The 20,570-nt window shown below is 34.3% G+C and overlaps 1 protein-coding gene across 1 annotated transcript; it reads right to left on the reverse strand.

Moving 5' to 3' along the window:
* Nucleotides 1-4,978: 4,978 nt before the first annotated feature.
* Nucleotides 4,979-17,017, reverse strand: LOC128235336 (homeobox protein Hox-D4-like). Its single transcript, XM_052950150.1, has 3 exons — nt 16,211-17,017; nt 6,289-6,449; nt 4,979-5,991 (listed from the first exon to the last, which is right to left on the reverse strand). The coding sequence occupies exons 1-3, from the start codon at nt 16,797-16,799 to the stop codon at nt 5,602-5,604; spliced, it is 1,140 nt and encodes a 379-aa protein (XP_052806110.1). The 5' UTR covers nt 16,800-17,017; the 3' UTR covers nt 4,979-5,601.
* Between the last annotated feature and the right edge of the window lie 3,553 nt (nt 17,018-20,570).

Raw genomic sequence — 20,570 nt, forward strand, 5'->3', positions numbered from 1 at the left:
GCTACTCAAACACTTTGAACAACTCAAAAGTTGTATATAACGTTAATATAACTAAAGCAAGTCTGGTGTTTATTTCAACTACGCTTGATTTTATTGTAATCATCGCATATATTATGAAATGTGCCTTTTGTTTTTCTCCTGGTATGCTCCCAAATTGCATGGGGGGGGGGGGGGCAAACTCACATAGAACCATCGGGCCTACAAGTTTGTTTAGTCCTAGCTACTTCCCTGTTCGGTGTCAGTGCCGTCGTCGGTGTCGTTGTGCAAAACCTTTATCGGTGGTCATGACTCAAAAACAGTCTAGAATATTTAAATAAACTTGTTGCAATAAACAATATGCACAAACCTTTGATCCCAGTATTACGAAAATACTTGAGTCAAATCTCAATCTCAATTAACTTTACCACATTACATGGAAATTGTTTACACCTTTTAAAAGAGCATTATCTCACAGAATATGTTGATTAAAAACTTCAAGATACCAAACAAACAAAATCTACAGCATCAAATGTAAATATTTACACCTCGACTTCCATTCCTTAAATGAACTGCCTTTCGGCAATTGCGTTCATCAATCGATGAACGCAACATCTTCGGATATGTTCGGATCGCAATTCATTGCATAACAATATACATGAAAACTATTGATATTGTTATTGTTTGTATTGTGTCAGAAGGTCCCGTAAAATATAAATCAACATTTAAGAAAGTGTTAATTTTTTAAATTTTAAATGTATAGTTGCTATAACTGTTTGAATTTTAAGTTTAAAAATGATTTCAAGTGGTTGATCTTTTCCTACGATATTGTAACGTCAGTTGAAAAAAAATGCTTCCGGTAACAGTCGGGTCGTTCTATATACAGAATGGGAAGGAAAGGGTTACTGAACGTTATTTTAAATGAAATTAAGTTTTTTTTTTACAATTATTGAATGAAATAATGAACTATTAGTGTCCGAAGGACTCCACGCGTACTTTGACCAGCCCAATTGAGTTCATATCCCCGATAATGCCATCAACCCCGCAATTCATTCCTTAATTGAGTACGACCCAATGTTGTTGTTTTTTCACAATTACTCAAATACATTTTTGCTCTAGAGTAACTTTCTTTTGAAACATTGACATTTTTATATGCACAGTTTATGAGGACATATGCTTTTAAAAATAGTAAAAACATACAACATTTTAAAACATACTTTGCTTTCATGTGGTAAAATGAGTTGAGACTGAGACTGAGCTTTGACTTAAGTATTTATGTGATATTGGGGCCTTACCTTAATAAATCCATGCCCTTCGTTCGAACTGATAAAAACAACAAACAAGCCTTGACGTTTGCTCCGTTGCGCTCTTGCTTATAATATCAGAAATAAGCATTATATTCCAGTTTGAGTTACAAGACAAGCGCTTGCCGTACAGAAAATAATGTCTCTACTATTAGTATTTGACATTTTATTTCCAATTCCAGGGCTTGTTCACATTGTTACAAAATGCCGCTGCTGACTGCGAGGGAACGGAGACATCTTCTTTTTTATGTAGACTAATGGTTAAGTTTCATTCCATCTTAACTATTTATAAAGGGCAATTTATATATTTGCGACAATTGAACACTAAACTAATGACAACTTATGTGGATATATTTGTCTGGAAATGCATTCTAATGATAGTAGTTAGTCCTAGTAGTTAGTAGTTAGTAATATAAATGACACATCCTTGGGTTTATTAATATATGGTATATGGGATCATATCCTGAACTCGTGAGGTTGCGTACATCTTCTAACAGAACGGTGTGAGGCTGGGTACATAATCTCTTAAATCGGCGTAGGGTTGGTGTGAGGTTGAAAACATGTGTTTACGGATCTGTGTGAGGTTAAGTTCAGGTGCTCATAGGTCGGTGTGAGGTTGGTTTGAACTGAATACAAGTATTTACAGATCGGTGTGAAGTAGGTGTAAGGTTGAGTGCATTATGCTCAAGAATCGGTGTGAGGATGGGTTTGATGTTGAGTACATGTGCTCACTGATCGGTGTGAGGTTGAGTCAAGGCGCTCACGGATCGGCTTGAGGTTGGTTTAAATTAAGTTCAAGTACTCACAGATAGGTATGAGGTTGGTATGGGTTGAGCTAACATCCTCACCGATCGGTGTGAGGCTGAGTACATGTGCTCACAGATCGGTGTGGGGTTGGTTTGAGGTTGAGTGTATGAGGTCACAGATCGGTGTGAGGTTGAGTACATGTGCTCACAGATCGGTGTGGGGTTGGTGTGAGGCTTGAGCGTATGAGCTCACAGAGCGGTTTGAGGTTGAGTACATGTGCTCACAGATCGGCGTGAGGTTGGTATGGGTTGAGCTTATATCCTCACCGATCGGTGCGGGGTTGATTACATGTGCTCATAGCTCGGTGTGGGGTTGGCGTGAGATTGAGTGTATATCCTCACCGATCGGTGTGAGGTTGATTACATGTGCATACAGATCGGTGTGGGGTTGGTGTGAGGTTGAGTGCATGTGCTCACAGATCGGTGTGAGGTTGAGTAAATGTGTTCACAGATCGGTGTGAGGTTGGTGTGAGGTTGAGTGCATGTGCTCACAGATCGGTGTGGGATTGGTCAGGGGTTGGGGACATGTGCTCACAGATCATTGTGAGGTTGATGTGAGGTTGAGTACATGTGCTAACAGATCGGTGTGGGGTTGGTGTGAGGTTCAGTGCATGTGCTCACAGATCGGTGTGAGGTTGAGTACATGTGTTCACAGATCGGTGTGAGGTTGAGTGTATGTGTTTACAGATTGGTGTGAGGTTGAGTACATGTGTTCACAGATCGGTGTGAGATTGGTGTGAGGTTGACTACATGTGCTCATAGATCGGTGTGAGGTTGGTGTGAGGTTGAGTGCATGTGCTCACAGATCGGTGTGAGGTTGAGTACATGTGTTCACAGATCAATGTGAGGTTAGTGTGAGGTTGAGTGCATGTGCTCACAGATCGGTGTGAGGTTGAGTACATGTGTTCACAGATCGGTGTGAGGTTGAGTGCATGTGCTCACAGATCGGTGTGAGGTTGAGTACATGTGTTCAAAGATCGGTGTGAGGTAGGTGTGAGGTTGAGTGTATGTGCTTACAGATCGGTGTGAGGTTGAGTACATGTGTTCACAGCTCGTTGTGGGGTTGGTGCAAGGTTGATTACATGTGCTCACAGCTCGTTGTGGGGTTGGTGTGGGGTTGAGTGCATAATCAGATTAGTGTGGGTTGAGTTAGTATACTCACATCTCGGTGTGTGATTGGTGTGTTCACAGACTCTTGTTGAGTTGGTGTGAGGTTTAATACATGTGCTCAGAGATCGGTGTGGGGCTGAACAGAAGTTGAGTGTATAAGCCCACAGATCGGTGAGGGGTTGGTGCGAGGTATGAGGTTGAGTGTATGTGCTCTCAGATTGGTGTGCGGTAGGTGTGAGGTTGAGTTGAAATTTTCTGATGCTTGATAACAATATTGATAAAAATGTTGTTGTTGTTGTTGTTGTTTTTCTGTGAGATGAAACTCTTCATTTTTCTTAAATTTATCCTGCCGAATATAATACTGTAACTAATGTATTTCTCTTCAATAGTTTAATTATGTTTCGTTGTGTTTTGATGACTTCATTTTTTAAGTGTACTATAATTAGGGAAAAATGTGTGTGATTGTTGGGAAAAAAAGTTTTACATTCTTAAATAAGTATTATGTTTTATATTGTATTGTAAATGTTTACAGACATGGTTGACACAAATCATTTAAATTCAAACGTTTCCATTGATGTTAAGTAAGCAACATAAATAGTCCCAATCCGATGCGCACTCACTCCGTTCTTCTGCGTCAAACAAGAGCCATAATAAGAAATGATCGAGCAATGGGACTCACCACTCGCACACGTTTTGCCATTATTTAAATGTGTACCAAGTTTCCTGAGAATATCATTAGTTGTTTTGACCAAACTCGAGTGACCACAACCGTGGGCGACGCCGGTTGTGGCAATACGTATTTGGCCGATTGCTCAGAGCTTTGTTAACGTATACATAGTTGTTAAAGTCATAGTTGTAAACTTTCAAATATTTACTGTTCTAAAAATGTATGGATACACTTGTGAGTGATTTTTAACAAGATTTGAGAAACATATTTTAGCTGTTCTTATTTTATGCAAATAAATTCGATATTCGCACATTATACAATAATTTAAGTTAAGTTAACAAAGATTATGTTAACAATGGGCCGATTGTTCAGAATGTTTGTTAAAGTTAACACCGTTGTAAACGTCATCATTGTTAACTTTCAAATCAATATTCCTCTGTAAGTTTCACAGATACACTTATGATCTGCAGTATTCCTTACAAGAGGTGAGACAACTGTTTCAGCTGCACTTTACCTTATTTAAATATATGAGCATATCATCAAATATTTCACCCTTAATCGTTAACAACGATGTCGTTAACAACGTTGTTAACTTTAACGAAGTTCTGAACAGTCGGTCCATGGTTTTCTTTTAAGAACACATGAGCTACACTATCTACCTTTGAACGATGATAATGTCTTTAGATAATTGAAGCGCAGTACAGCATCATTAGAACTATAACCGATTGTCCAGTTTCTTGGTCAAAGGAATTCTAACTAAAAACGTCTAATTACATGAAATAATATTCCACGTATGGTTTTGTTTTAAAATGCAAAGTTAAAAACGTTAATTATGAAATCGTGCCATTCAAGTCTGAAAATGTGAAGTAATATAAATGTTAAAAAAACTTTCAAATTTAATGGGTTTTTTTTTACTCCTATGCTTAGTTTTCTAAAATATGAATACGGATGTTTGTATGTTGTATAGCGTGTGGAATATTGTAATTACTAAATCAAGCTTATTTTAAAACCAACTAACCACTACCAAAGCGCATTAATTAAAATCAACAATTCTTTTTATTAACTCTTTATTTTGAAATAATTGAAGGAAACTTGATAAAAACATGTATCACCTATACAGTGAAGTTATCAAACAATTACTGAGTAAATTAATCATAATTTAAGGTATCTGGCCCACAAATATGTTTATTTTGCTTGCCTCGTGACCCCATATGTTGATATCATTTCCAAGAGTTATGTGTGCAGAAAAGGTAAGTGTAAACAATTTCCTCAAAACTATATAACAATTCAGATTGTCTGGCCTTTAAACATAGCAAAATATAAGTTCCTCTACGTCCGAGTTCAGTTGAAATAAAGAGCAAATATATAAATTGTAATAACTTTACGTATGATGTTCCTTCTGTCGTTATTCTTTAAAATTAATAAGCAAATGCCTTCCAAATGATACTTAAGTTGTATGGGAGTCACCAGGTATCGATAGTTTAGATTAAATTTAATTGATCTAACAGAGAACTAGCTTATTTATGGGTTGGATTCCTTCAATTATATAGATACATGGGTCCATATATTGCAGACATTCGCTCCAGGACCCTTATAGGAAAATAATGGCAAATACAAATAAGTAAACAAATGATTATATCATTATAATATGAAACATTATAAAACACAACATCTCATTCCGATTTCCGATTGCACATTTCTGAATGTATATTGGTGGTTTTCAGTCTGTGAAATACTTTTATGAGACTGAAACATTATTGATGAGTTTGTTTTCCACAGAAAAATTTGAAAGGGGGTTGTATTGTCCCTGCAAATTTTCTCTTATTTCAAACCGCCTTAAACTTAAGTCGAGACTTGCATTGCATCCATGTTGTAGTCCTGAATATTCACTTTCATTCACGTGTTCTATATTATCATCACTTCTTTCAATGTCAACGTCTTGGTCATCTGAAATGTCTATATCCGAATCATTCTCCATATCCGCCATTTCAGTCTCGCTCAGATCAAGACCAGCATCGTCCTGAGCCACGGATGGATCTGATTGGTTATCCGCCGGTTTCTGATTGGTTGGAAAGCTTTTCTTGCTTCTCTTCCACTTCATTCGTCTATTCTGGAACCAAATTTTGACCTGAAACATAAATTGTAATATTTGTTCATATAATCGGATTAATTTATTACACATAGCATTATCATAACATATAACATAAATTATTAAATAAAACTACAATATGTCCCCATGTTGCCAATTGATTGATAGGTGTACTGATTATTGCATCTACTAGCTGAAAAGGGGAACACATTATTGTCTATCAACCTTATTTCAAATTTTGCAAAAAAGAATTATTGCAACAGATTTGATAATGATTTTATGGAGTAACTAACATGCATTTTACTCCAAATAAAGTTTGTTCCTGTGCAAACATACCTGTGTTTCAGTCAACATCAGCGTGGTGGCCACCTCAAACCTTTTAGGCCTGGAGAGATACTTGTTCATCTTGAATTGTCTCTCAAGCTCCAGAAGCTGTTGAGAGGTGAAGGCTGTTCGCGGGCGCCGGGTTTTACCCATCAGGCTGTTCTGCGCTTGCGCTGTGAATACACAAAAAAAATGGTTTTGGTTATAATCAAGTGAATTTACAATTGCATGATGATGATATGATAGATTGCAAGAAAAAGTCCAGAGTCTCGGGACACAAGGATAAAGGCTAAATGGCCGACGTACATCCAAAGAGGAAAGACACCAGAAAAAAGACACACGCTGACCAGCACATATAAACCTCACAAAGAAATATAAACATGTTATATGTTACTTTATTTAGAAGGCAACGTGTAGCACAAATATATGCATTATTTGTTTATAACGCCGTTAGTCCTTTGAACGCCCCAGTAGCATTTCGGAAAGTCACGACTTAATAGCGTAACTAAAGTTTTCATAAATCATTAAATGCCGATATTATATATGTTTTAAACTTTACATGCGTTTTAAATTCCGCCCGCTTTTTTTTATTCATTTTGCATTTATGAAATAAGAGTTCGGAAAAGAAGTCTGCGACAGCACGTTTTCTTACATCTTTCCCTGGTATTAATTCATATAATTATTTGAATTACACGTATATAATTTTCCTATGGACGTTTTGTATTAAAATGTTACGTCACTTTCCTTTGAGAGTTAAAACAATGTGCTCCCCTTTTTTGTGTATTCGGTCAACCGAAAACTGTTTAGCTGTCATTAACAGTAGCATGATGACCGCTAGCGATGACAGGCAAAATGCCTCCTAAATTGATGACCTCGACCAACCAGGGTTAATCAAAGCTGATTAGCTTAACAGTAGACACCATTTAAATTACACCAATTCAGTTCACTTCATTAGGCATACATATTATACCATTTAGGATACTTTTACACGAGGACCTGTTCTTTATAACCATAGGCTTGGCGAATTAATAAATTACGTATACATAACAGATCTAATTAAACGTCAAGACGGCTATAGACCGGGAACAAATACACATTGTAGCTCGTTATTTTCTTTTAAGTTACAATTTCTATCAATTCGCGAGCGCAGATTAATTTCATTTATAGACCCTAGCTAGATTCTGCTCCGCGATCTATTCAAATGATAATATCATTCCTCCTTCGGGACCAGTGTAATCAGGACTTTGAATGACGGAAACGTTATAATGGGAGGAAAAAATCGTTTAGCCTGCCACTTAATCGGAGACAAATTGAAAATTAACTTCTCAAATGGTAGCAGACCACATTGAGCGATGCCGATTTAATCAAGACGGTATATCGACGAATTCTTGTTGACAGACATTAAAAAGGCTTTCGATCTTCTTCTTGGAGACGCTTTCAGGAAAATGTTGCAGACATGAAGTGGAAAGAGTGTATTCAATTTAATATGTGCAGAATTCGTTTGATTAACATTTGATTAAAAGGGTACAATTTTCGACATAAATCACATCCATTTCCTTCCGGAATCCTACAAGGATGAAAACTGTCTGGTCACCTATTTAAAACGTGTAGAATTTGCTTAATGCAACTATTTCATGTTTGTTTTAAAATGTTTAAAATATCAGGTGTTTCAATTATCTTCATCATAAACGCATTTATAAGTTTTTCGAAGTGTCTAATCTTAATCATATGACGGAAATTAAACCGACAATCAGATATATCACGTTTAATCGTTGGCGAAAAATACCGAACGATGTAAGCGGCCCAATTTCCCGACGTTGCTGGGAAACAGTAATTTTGCCCCGTTCTTAACTTAACGACGGCGACTATTTAACAAAATCTGCCTTCTAATACCTCTGTAACTTACCGGTTTTGGGTGCTACTGAATGGTTGTCATATCAGCAAACTCTTGTTATTGGATTAATTTTGACATAATTACTAGATAGTGGCGATAAAACATGATTCTGTCAAGTCTTCCTCAAGTCTTTTCACTAACACCTGTGTGCTCTTTAAAGAATTTCAGCCGAATGCGATGTTTGATAACTTTGACAAAACATATTTTGAGAAATGAACTTCTACGTACTGTGTACAAAGTCATCTATGAAATGATTGTCGTGACGTCATAGGTGAATAATTATAGTTATTGCGCTTTGTGTACGTAAATTAGCGTATGGTCGTGTGTCCAACTGGTAATGTTTAATTGTATGTTTACGTAAACAATTCTTCTCCTCCTTTTCCTCCTCCTATTTCTTATCTAATGAATCTTCCATTGTTTACAAACTTTGAACACAATTAGGCACTTTGAGCAGAGTATGTTTAGTGCGATATTTAACACTACTTTACTGTTGTATGGCACTTAAGTATGTTTATAATTAAATATTTTCAATGTTTAGTCGATAAAAAGAATCAACTGAAATGTTATAGTTCAAAATCGGGATTGGAATAAAAATGGTGTTTAATTATCCCAATAATAGTGTGAATCTGACAATGTTCATGATTTTCGTTTTATTCCTTCATTTACAAATATGTTACTCTTATGGACAGCTGTAATCTCAATCACGATCACGATCTTAAAATATATTTTGAAACGAATCGGTTGCATGTGTGAAAGTTATTGAATGTAAAAACAAACGGAAACACCGTAATACAAACGAAATTGCATTCTGAGAATAATTACGTAAAAGAGGGGGAAATGAAATGTTGAAAATCAGATTCGAACAAATGTATTTTTTTATTTCACGGCAACCCGGGGTAGGGGAATTGTCAAATTTGCCACGGTCTTTATTTATGCCAATTCACTTTTTAATGATCATAAGGGAGTTCCTCTCCCCTACAAACATTGTATACCATATTATATTGATTTTCAAAGAGGTTGCGATTTGGGTTAGTAATTCATCAGACGTAAATCGAAGCTGTTACTATTTGGACGTCGGAAATTAGGTCCGGTTTCGAAATAATTCTGAATCAATATTAGCCGAGATTATTAGCCCCTGAACCATTCATTAAAATTTGATAAAGTTTAATTCGTGTTTCGGCGGACCCTATAAGGGATTATTTTTATCATCGCTATCACCATAATGTCCCGTAATGTTCGACTGATGCTTCATAGACAACTATATCAAGACTAATTGTTCTAAATCCTATTACTTAGATAACATTGTACGAACGGTGAGAAATCTAAATTCTGATTTCACTTCCTACATAATGAAACGAATTAAACAGTCTTTACAGTGTTGATAAGTTATCAAACGATGTTATAGATTAAGAACTACCAAAATCTTCCATTGCAAACGTCGTTGCCGTAGAACAAATTTAAATGTCTTCCGGTGCGTTTCTTCATGTATCGGATGGAATTCTTGTAGTCTTAATATACCTCCAGTCAAAACAGATCCAGAAGTAACCATAAGTGTATTTCAACCGAATTAGATGAGGTGAAGTGTTGTATTCCGTCCGATTGACCCGGTGTGTTCTGACCATTCAAGATGTTGTGATATATTTTACACCCATTTATTTTTATGTGGTTATTCTAATCGATTGAAGTTTTGCTGGTTACATTTGTATTCAAACCGAGTTCTATGTTGCCATATACATCAACCGATTTATATGTTGCCATTTACATGTGTTTTCGAACTGATTAAGATGTTACCATATGTATGCAATATATATAAGTCTATATAAATAATGACATCAACATTTCTATTGACTGTCAATGAAGACAGTCCAGTCCAATGCATACCAGTAGTCGATTTAAACAACATTAAATAAATGAAAATATATTGGCCTTATAATTCAAAAGCCTTGGAATATGAATTATGAATGTTGTCAGTAGCATGCTTTAATAGAGTTTTGTTTTAAGCTATAATAGGATTTCTTGGAGTTTAGTCTTAAATTGATCAAGGCTATAGCCTGGGCTAAGCCCGTACTTGCACCGCAATCAGTTCATAAAACAATGTTGTTTTCTCGTCGTTTAATGATTTGTTTTAAATGACATTTCGGAAAAATGTATTAATTTAAATAGTGTTTAAATTGTTTTTTTAAGTGAAGAAACGTGATGATCTTACTGTTTTTACACTAAGACTCTTTCAAACAAAATGTTATGAGGTATGTTCTTGTTTCCGAGTTCGTGTGTATTTATCCATTCCAGACATTTTTTATTAAATTGTGATTATATTGTTAACCGTAAAAAATATTTTCTTGTATTCTATAATTGATTATTTTTATTGACCACCGTTTATGTTGCCTTATATCTAAAAACCGAATTGTTCATTTTTTGGTTGCATTTTTTAAATAAATTAAGTTAGTAAACAAAGGACTTAAAACAACAATTAAACCAAATGTAAAGTAATATAAATTGCAAGCAAAGTAGTCAGTTTGTTACAAGGTAATATCAAATGTTGGCACATTGGTCATTTTGTTTCAATGTTTAATTAATTGTTGACACACTGGTCTTTTTGTTTCAAGTTAATATCAATTGTTGGCACACATGCCATCTTGTTTCAATGTAATATGTCACACTTGCCATTTTGTTTCAAAGTAATATCAAATGTTGGCACACTGGCTATTTTGTTTCAATGTTATATCAAATGTTGGGTCACTGGCTATTTTCATCAATGTTATATAATATTTTGGCACACTGGCTATTTTGTTTCAATGTTAAATCAAATGTAGGCACACTGGCTATTTCAATGTTATATCAAATGTTGGCACACTGGCTATTTTGTTTCAATGTTATATCAATTGTTGGCACACTGGCTATTTTGTTTCAATGTTATATCAAGTGTTGGCACACATGCCATTTTGTTTTAATGTTATATGTCACACTTGCCATTTTGTTTCAAAGTAATAGCAAATGTAAGCACACCGGCCCTTTTGTTTGAATGTTATATCAAATGTTGGCATACTGGCCATTTTGTTTCAATGTTTTATGTCACACTGGCCATTTTGTTTCAATGTTATATCAAATGTTGTCACAATGTCTGTTTTGTTTCAATGATTTATCAAATGTAGGCACACTGGCTAATTTGTTTCAATGTTATATCAAATTTTGGCACACTGTCTGTTTTGTTTCAATGATTTATCAAATGTAAGCACACTGGCTATTTTGTTTTGAATGTTATATTAAATGTTGCCACACTGGCTAATTTGTTTCAATGTTATATGTCACACTTGCCATTTTGTTTCAATGTTATATCAAATGTTGTCACACTGACTATTTTGTTTCAATGTTATATCAAATATCATATGGTGAAATTCAGGGTCTGGCGCGCGTAGTGGTTACGACAAAGTAGAACTAAGATGCCCCGGCTATTACTTTAGCGAACATTAAAATAGTTTACTACACCTTTTAATAGATGTAGTTTGGTAATCGAATATTCGAATATTCGTTCGAAAGAATTACCGAATATTCGAATATCAATTTTGCTATTCGTTTGCATGCCTAGTATATCAAGATTAAATTTCATAAGTTATTCGTATAAAAACGGCAATACCCCTATCATATTATATTGAAGAAAACAGAAATAAATAATAAAAAATGCCCACATTCGGATTCGAGAATCGATGATAATCGGGTCAACAGGCAAATGTATACAACAAAGAATTTCAAATTGATTTGGTATTTGCAATTTTGTGTGCGCCAATAATTTTCGAAGATTTTTCAATTTATCATTTCATTAATTTAACGTTGATCGATTCTGACGAATGCACCAAAAAAGGTTTTTATATAGTATATTGAGGTTATGTATTGTATGTTTTTACACAATTATTAATGATGGCTTTTATTTAAAACTATTCTTTTCCTAAATTAAGTATGGATCCCTCCAAAAAAGCCATCGATACCGGGTATATGGCATGTTGAATGTGTGTGACTGATGCACACATGTTACTGTGACTATAAACTGTGAATGTTTGTGTTATGAAATTCCGTCCCTTAAAATTTGCAAAATTACTGTATATTGCAAGAGTAAATACACATATAAATTTTAGTGACTTTGAGCAAGTATATGTTACACACATGATTTATTCAAGAACGATAACTCCAGTAACCAATTTTGCCTTCTGCGGCATGATGTGTTTGCAATTGTTAATGCATATACTTAATAGCACAATTGAAAACCCTTACACATTGACAAACAGATATTACTATTTTTAAATTGTTCATGGCATGAATGAAAAATGGTTGATGACAGTATGTATTGATATTCATTTAAAGAACCTTTAAGTCTAGGCATGGGTTCTAAGGTTATCTCATTCTGATAACTATTACGGTTTAGGCTTAGATTACTTGATTTTTTGAGGGCATATTTTTTTAAAAACTACAACACTGTATTGAAGCTGCTTTTGCTTGGAACAGATGGCGATTAGAGCTTGTAGGTGGAAATAGCGAATGTTTAACCGAGTGTTTGAGGTATTTATTTTTTTAAAAACACATGCACACTAAAATTATGAACTAATGTTTCGTTGTTGATGTTGTTTTGGCATTGCTATAGTGTTTCATTTTTTATCCTGACTGGAAGGTAGGGCTAGTAATTTACCCCTATTAAACATAAGAACATGATTATTTTCGTGTGGTAAAAATAGAAAATGTTCTCCCAACAGGAAAGCATGATCATGTACATGTGGAAATAGTTATGAAATGTACTTCTCATAAAAATAGTAATAATAATAATAATAATAATAATAATGATACTAATACCAAAAATAATAATAATAATAATAATAATAATAATAATAATAATAATAATAATAATAATAATAATAATAATATAATAATAATGATACTAATACAAAAAATAATAATAATAATAATAATAATAATAATAATAATAATAATAATAATAATGATACTAATACCAATAATAATAATAATAATAATAATAATTATAATAATAATAATAATAATAATAATAATAATAAAGATAGTGTACAGTCATGAATGTTAGTAGCAACAAGTAAACGAAAAAACTAGAGATCAACAGGTCAAGAACTGCAAGCGAAATATATATGGAAGTAAAGTTATTCTTTATATAATAGTATATCGATAACAGATATCGTTGTTTTACGTAGATAACACTAATACATCAAAAGCTATTGAAAACATACAGTGTTTTTATTTTGAATTCCTTTCAAATATACAAAAGCCTATCAGTTTACTCTGATTTTAGTTTTTGTGTAAATTTGATAGTAATTACCCGGTCAAACCTTACAACAAATGAACTGTATTTGTTATTACGGAAATATGCTTATATGTACTCTGGTGTAAAACATGTACATGTCCGCTTTTGTAAGTGCCAATGATTAATTGCACCATACATAAAATTGACGATAGTGTTGTTGTTGTTTTTTCACCAATTGCGCAAACATTTCACTAAATAAGAGTATGTATTTGTACTACAACTATTTATATCAATAATATTGACAACTTGTCGATAAACATTAGCGCACTCCGATTTCGTCAATATACTGATAAAGTCTGCAACATTCACTATTATACCTATCATATGCAATATTTGGCCCATTCACGTTCAATATTATTGCCAATGTCAAATATTGAGAATATTATCGACAATTATATTGAACGTGGATGGGGCGCTTTTGACATTCGAAAATACCCATGGAAAGTTTGTTTTTATGTCAAGTGTGCCTGAAGAATACCTTAATTATATTGTAAACACATATAATAACAAAATTGCTAAACCATACTTTGAGGTATAATCCATCCTGGGTAAGAATAAATATTTATGATATGATAACACAAACTGAGTTTGTATTGTATTTAGATGATTGTTATACATTTAAGGCTCAGCCTAGTCGTTACTTAAATTTACAGGGACGCTACATATGCGGCAATAGAACGCTATATAAGCGGCAATAGAACGCTACATAAGCGGCAATAGAATAGAACGCTACATAAGCGGCAATAGAACGCTACATAAGCGGCAATAGAACGCTACATTAGCGGCAATAGAACGCTACATAAGCGGCAATAGAACGCTACATAAGCGACAATAGAACGCTACATAAGCGGCAATAGAATGCTACATTAGCGGCAATAGACCGCTACATAAGCGGCAAAAGAACGCTACATAAGCGGCACTAGAACGCTACATAAGCGGCTATAGAACGCTTCATAATCGGCAATAGAACGCTACATAAGCGGCAATAGAACGCTACATAAGCGGCAATAGAACGCTACAGAAGCGGCGATGAAATTGAAGCAATCTGTAGGTCACGTTGTATTTACACGGTAATCGAACTAAGTCTAGCATACATTGTATTATTATAAAATGGCATATATATTTTTAATTATTTTCGCTTTTTAAATATCAGATCCACTTTAATATTGAGCCGACGTGAGCAGCAGCAGTTCCTGGATTTGACGGGGGTCGAATGGTCGGATAACTCGGAACATACTCTTCCCGTGGACCAAACAGTTTTATAGTTTTTAATATGCTACAGCGAGGTTCAGGGACTCTTCCCTAAGATAAAAATATGATTGTATTCTACGGAAATGGTGTCATATTGACGATTTAATTGTAAATGAAAATCATCTTTATTACTGCCATTTATGTATGGAATCCGAGCCCAGTTTGCTCTGCTAGTGGAATCCGTCGTACATAGCCTCGACATCTGGAATACACATGTACCACCAAAATAAGCCGGAATATGCCGTACATCACCTCGGCATCCGGACTACACTCAAATAAGCCGGAATCCGTCGTCGATAGCCTCGGCATCCGGAATACCCCAAAATACGCCGGAAACCGGATGTCACCCTTACTATTTTAAATATCCATTCTCGTACATGTACAAGAATATGTACAGAAGTGCTAAATTAGTTCCTGTCTAAGAGCAATATTTCTGTTAACTGGAACTCTACAAAAACATGCGGACCCTTTCTTTAAACTGCCAACGTGGTTGACCCGGAATAACGATTGTTTCTTTTTATATCCGTTTATTTATCATTTCATGTTCATAACATTACCAAAAGAATTCTTCGACAGAATCACTGCTATTTATCATTCTATCTTGCATAAACTTCCACAATTATTTTCAAATTCAATAAAAATAACATTAAACAGAATCATTGCTATTTATCATTCTAATTTGCTTTAACTTCCACATTTTTTTTTTCAAATTCATTTAAAATTACAGCAAAATGTGGTATCATTACTGCTTTTAAAGACTAAAATGTGTGTTTATTTGAGTAAAAAGAAAGAAAATTAAAACTAATAAATATATAATATTTTCTGATTGATGATTTTTCATTTAGCAGCAGCTTGTTAAGATTTGTTTCGATTATTTTATTAAATCGTCAAGATCGCTTTTTCTAAATTATTAATAGGGAAACTTTTTTTTCACACATTGTATCTACTAAATCTTGCATCCAATAAATACGGGTGTTCAAGTATGGGTTGTACTTGACATTTGTCTTGATAAAACACTTAAGATTGGAAAAGTGTTTCACAGGATACAAACATGGCGAATTTACCTGCTAATATTAAGCAGTTATCATTTAATATCACTGTATCTATAAAACTAGAGAGATAATTGTATTTTATAATTTTTGTGTTACCATAAAAGTGAACATACGATGTGCCAGCCAACTACTGAACAATTATTTCATATTCGTGGCTTGAATTTATTATTTATTTCATTTCATTGTTTTATGATGAGTAATGATACTTTGTACTGAAAAAGTATTAAAATAAGCATGTGCAATTTACTTGTTACGTGTTTACTTTATTGATCGACAACTATTGGTTTTGAGAGAAAACGTGTCACCGCCATGATTCTGTTTATTGCTCACATCCTTCATCTTTTAGGGCAGCAATAAATACATATTTTTTATATCAATGCTGTTTGCATACGATTAACAAATTATGAATTAGCTTACCTGTATAATCCATCATCCGGGACATGAGCATCCCACCACGTGACATCCAGTCGTTCAGGTACGACGGTACATGTGGAGACTGCCCGTGTCCGCCATGCAGGTGCGCCGCCATCTTGAACGCGTGCTCCCCGGGCGAGTGGAACGCCGAGCTGTTCGGGAGGTGGGAAGGGGGTATGGAGTGTCCGCCATGCTGATGCTGCGCCGGATGTCCGTGTATCCCATGCGTACCGTGCGTGCCGTGTCCGCCATGCGTGTGTGCGCTTTGGTGCGCGTGACCGTTTAGGGCATTTAGATACTGCGCTTGTAGAAGACCCTGCAGGGCGAGAGGATTTGACTGCAGAAGCATCTGCTGGTGCGGGGACAGGAGTCCTGGGCGTGGTATTAGTCCATTTTTCAACATGTGATGCTTGTGCTGGACCGTTTCCGGTGAAAGTCGCATTTCCGGACTTGGTGTTGACGGGTTGCTCGAACCGTTCGATGACGTCACCGTGTGCGGTGATATCAGCGGTGATGACGTCGGCGGTGGAGATGGGTGTCGTGTGTCCGTCTTCTTTGCAAGCAAAGAGTCAATGCTGAATGCACCCTTCATTGTTTTTGTTGGGATATTTCAATAAGTATCAGATAAATAATAACGATATTTTACGAAGAAATCCACTGAATAATGGTATCAAAATTGTCAAACAATCCTTACATTCAGCATTTATTGTTTTATCAGTCCACGTAAACTATAATTGCATCATTTTTAAACTTAATAACATATTTTAATATATTTTTCCAATTCAAACTTTCAGCAGCAATTGCACCGGAACTAATTCAACAGTACAATATCCAGGAATGAATGTAAGAAATCTGAAAAGTAAGAAATCAAATCCGGACGATTTTAACCTCATTATTTAACGTTACCAAATTTATAAGATAGCCAAAAAGCCGTCGGATTGGATGCTCCAGGACTATTATTGGCTCATGGACGAAACGGCATTATCTTAAGTAAATACAGTCCGCCAATCTGCAAAAGCCGAATATTTTATCTTAATTTCGGCACATCCATACAGAGTCGAGATATTTTCTTAAGGAGTCGTTCAGATGCTTAAGAAGAGCGTTTGATTCTATGGAGTTTTCAAGATTAGGACAGACCGTTATAGGCGATTAATAGATTCGTAGCAATTAATTACTGAGATTGTTGCTAGAAAATCTGCCACCATTTTAGGATTAAAGAATAATTTTAATTTTCTAGAGAAGTCATTAGATCCTCGAAACAGCTCGGCCACTTGAGCAAATAGCAGGCACATTTTGCCGAAATGGAAATTAATATTCAGTTGGTGTGTTTTGAGAATCCGGAACAGTTCTGGTGTGTGCCGTTATATCTCATCGCTAATTGAAGTTGTATTGGTAATTCATGAAAATTGGTTGCTTTGTTTTCCCGCATAATTGTACTTTGTCATAATTTCTAAACAAAAACACGCCAAGCTTGTTTTATTTTTAGTGGAAGTTATAAGTTTCGACAAGTTTGACAAGTTTTATTTACAGAATATCCAGGAGGCCATGGTCCATGTGGACAAATACATATATGTAAATAAAGTGTTACAGTTGAATCAATGCATAATTATACTCATACAAACTATATAACCAATATACAAATGTTGAATGCAGAAATGTATCTAGGACAAAAGTTATAGCAATCGGAGAAAAGTTTTACTGTTTTGCTAGGATATGAATATATCTTAATTTAAAACTGTCATTGCTTATGCATATTTAATCTATTGTGATATATTTTATCAAAATCCTTAAAGTGACACTTTTATTCAAAATCAAAACATACACATGTATAACAAACATCAATTTTGACTGATAAATGATGCATTTTTGGAAAAATTAATTACTGATAACAAGATTGTAACCGTGTATTTAATAGCAGAAAGCGCAAAAAATATTAAATGATTGGTGAATGCTAAAAGATTTACTGTGGTCTAATTTAGTCTCATAAGGTATAAATACCGTGTTTAATGCTCATTTCTTTTAAATTAAACTTGGTATCGTTCATAAGAACTATTGTTTTCGACATTTATTCATCCTTTTTGGAATATTAAAACAATATTATTAATTGTGGTAAATCTTATTTGGGAGTAAGAGTACATCTTCAAATGTAAATTAAAAAAAAACATATTAGAACAGAACAGAACAATACAGAAAGTTTATTAAGGCTAAACCATCGAAAACCAACACAACTTTGTTCCGTTAAGTTTGAAAATATGCATAGATAAATATAATATTGCCAAGTGCTTTAGCATATCATATAATCTTTAAGTAATTTATATAATTTAAAGACATTCGAAAGATATACATAGATTATTAACATAATAATTAAATTAGCATATATATTATTATTTTGTTAACAGAGGCAATAAGGAAAATCAACATAACTCTGTTTCATTAAGATGTTTAATCAATATATTAAATTCTTCTTTCATATATTAACAAACTAATTATAAATGTCTGTAATTCTACTTGGCATCCCAAAATAAGCAATGCTCATGTTCGAGTATAGTTTTTTATACATTATTAATACAATCCAAAATAAAACATATTCTAATGTTCTGTGTATTTCAAATTTAATCATTACATCACGGATATGGTTAATAGGTCCGTGATTACATGAAACAGAGGAAAAAGAAGAATCGGAGAAATCTTATTCAATTAATTATATTCATTTAAGATGCCCAATGTACAATAATGTGAAATTTGGATGCTTGGTGGCCCAATAGTATCTTAGTATCATTTGAATGATCTTTATAAGTAGAAAACCAATGTGTACATTTTATACTGAAACAAGAATGCAAACAATGATGGCGTTTGAAGATTTGCAGAATTGGCTATTTCGCGTCCGATTACAGTTGGAACAAAGAACAATAATTCAAACTACAACAACTTCATAAATAATGTTTTCTCGGACATTTGTTTTACATATATGTCACCAGTATGCAATTCCCTTTCAAATAAGCCACAATTACATGAGGTCACCAGACAGCAAAATATATGGCAACTGCTCGATGAAATAACACGTTTTTTTGTACAAATGATACCTTTATTGTCTCAAAATGCTTTCAAAAGACATGTTAAGCCGGTGAACGAGCCGATATGATGAACGCAATGATATTTTCTACATGTATATTATTAATATAAAGAAAGAAATAACCGGCGACAAATTAGAAAACAAAATGCGACTGATTAATATTTGAAATAAAAGTTTATAATATATGCACAAAATCTTCCAATGCTCTTATTGAATAATGTTTGGTAAATAAAGCATTATAGTATGTAACTATTCTACTCTTTGTTCTTTTATAGTAAGCTTAATTGCAATCTTAGTGCCTTGCAAATTGCACAAAAAACACCCAGACAATTGTAAAAAAATGTTGTTTTCTTTTGAAATTGCATAGACATTATTCGAAACTTCAGTATGAGATTGTATGACTTAAAACTTAATTTATATAAATTTCAAAATAATCGTACTTTATGTAATTCAAATGATTTTGCAGACGTATAATACCGCTTTATCATAATATGTCCAATTTATGATAACATTAGAAAATAATTTAAAAAACTAAACTATATGTTTGTTAAAAAATATTATATAAATAAGTTAATTAAAATGATGAAATTCAAAAGCAAATGTTTGTTAAGAAATCTAAGAAAAGCTTGTTAGGAAATCCAACCATAAATAACATAGATTAGATCATAGTCACGTTTAGCCTCCCGAGTGTAATGTATTGTTGAAATAACAAAGGACAGCATAATGTATTGCTATTTATATTACATATGATTAATTTTAGGGATATTGCTCCCTATTGTACGTTGTGTTCATTTGCTGCTGCTCTATTGTTCGTGTTTTCTTTTCTAATACGTAAATCAATTATTTGTTAAGAAAATATTCAGTTCAGTACATGACAAACTTCTGTTTATCTTGTTGTTTTGTCTGTCTATCACGACCAGACACACTTCTGTCTGTCTTCTTGTCCTGTCTGTCTATCACGACAAGACACACTCCTGTCTGTCTTCTGGTCCTGACTGTCTGTCACGACAAGACATACTCCTATCTGTCTTCTTGTCCTGACTGTCTATCACGCCAAGACACACTCCTATCTGTCTTCTGGTCCTGACTGTCTATCACGACAAGACACACTCCTATCTGTCTTCTGGTCCTGACTGTCTATCACGACCAGACACACTCCTATCTGTCTTCTGGTCCTGACTGTCTATCACGACAAGACACACTCCTGTCTGTCTTCTTGTCCTGACTGTCTATCACGACAAGACACACTCCTATCTGTCTTCTTGTCCTGACTGTCTATCACGACAAGAC

Source organism: Mya arenaria, chromosome 5 (genome assembly GCF_026914265.1).
Source record: "Mya arenaria isolate MELC-2E11 chromosome 5, ASM2691426v1".
Classification (NCBI taxonomy): domain Eukaryota; kingdom Metazoa; phylum Mollusca; class Bivalvia; order Myida; family Myidae; genus Mya; species Mya arenaria.

Coding starts and splice junctions, on each gene's coding strand:
- LOC128235336 (XM_052950150.1), bottom strand. CDS start 16,799: ATGAAGGGTGCATTCAGCATTGACTCTTTGCTTGCAAAGAAGACGGAC. Junction 6,450..16,210: donor CCGGATGATGGATTATACAG/GTAAGCTAATTC, acceptor GTGTATTCACAG/CGCAAGCGCAGAACAGCCTG. Junction 5,992..6,288: donor TGATGTTGACTGAAACACAG/GTATGTTTGCAC, acceptor TTTATGTTTCAG/GTCAAAATTTGGTTCCAGAA.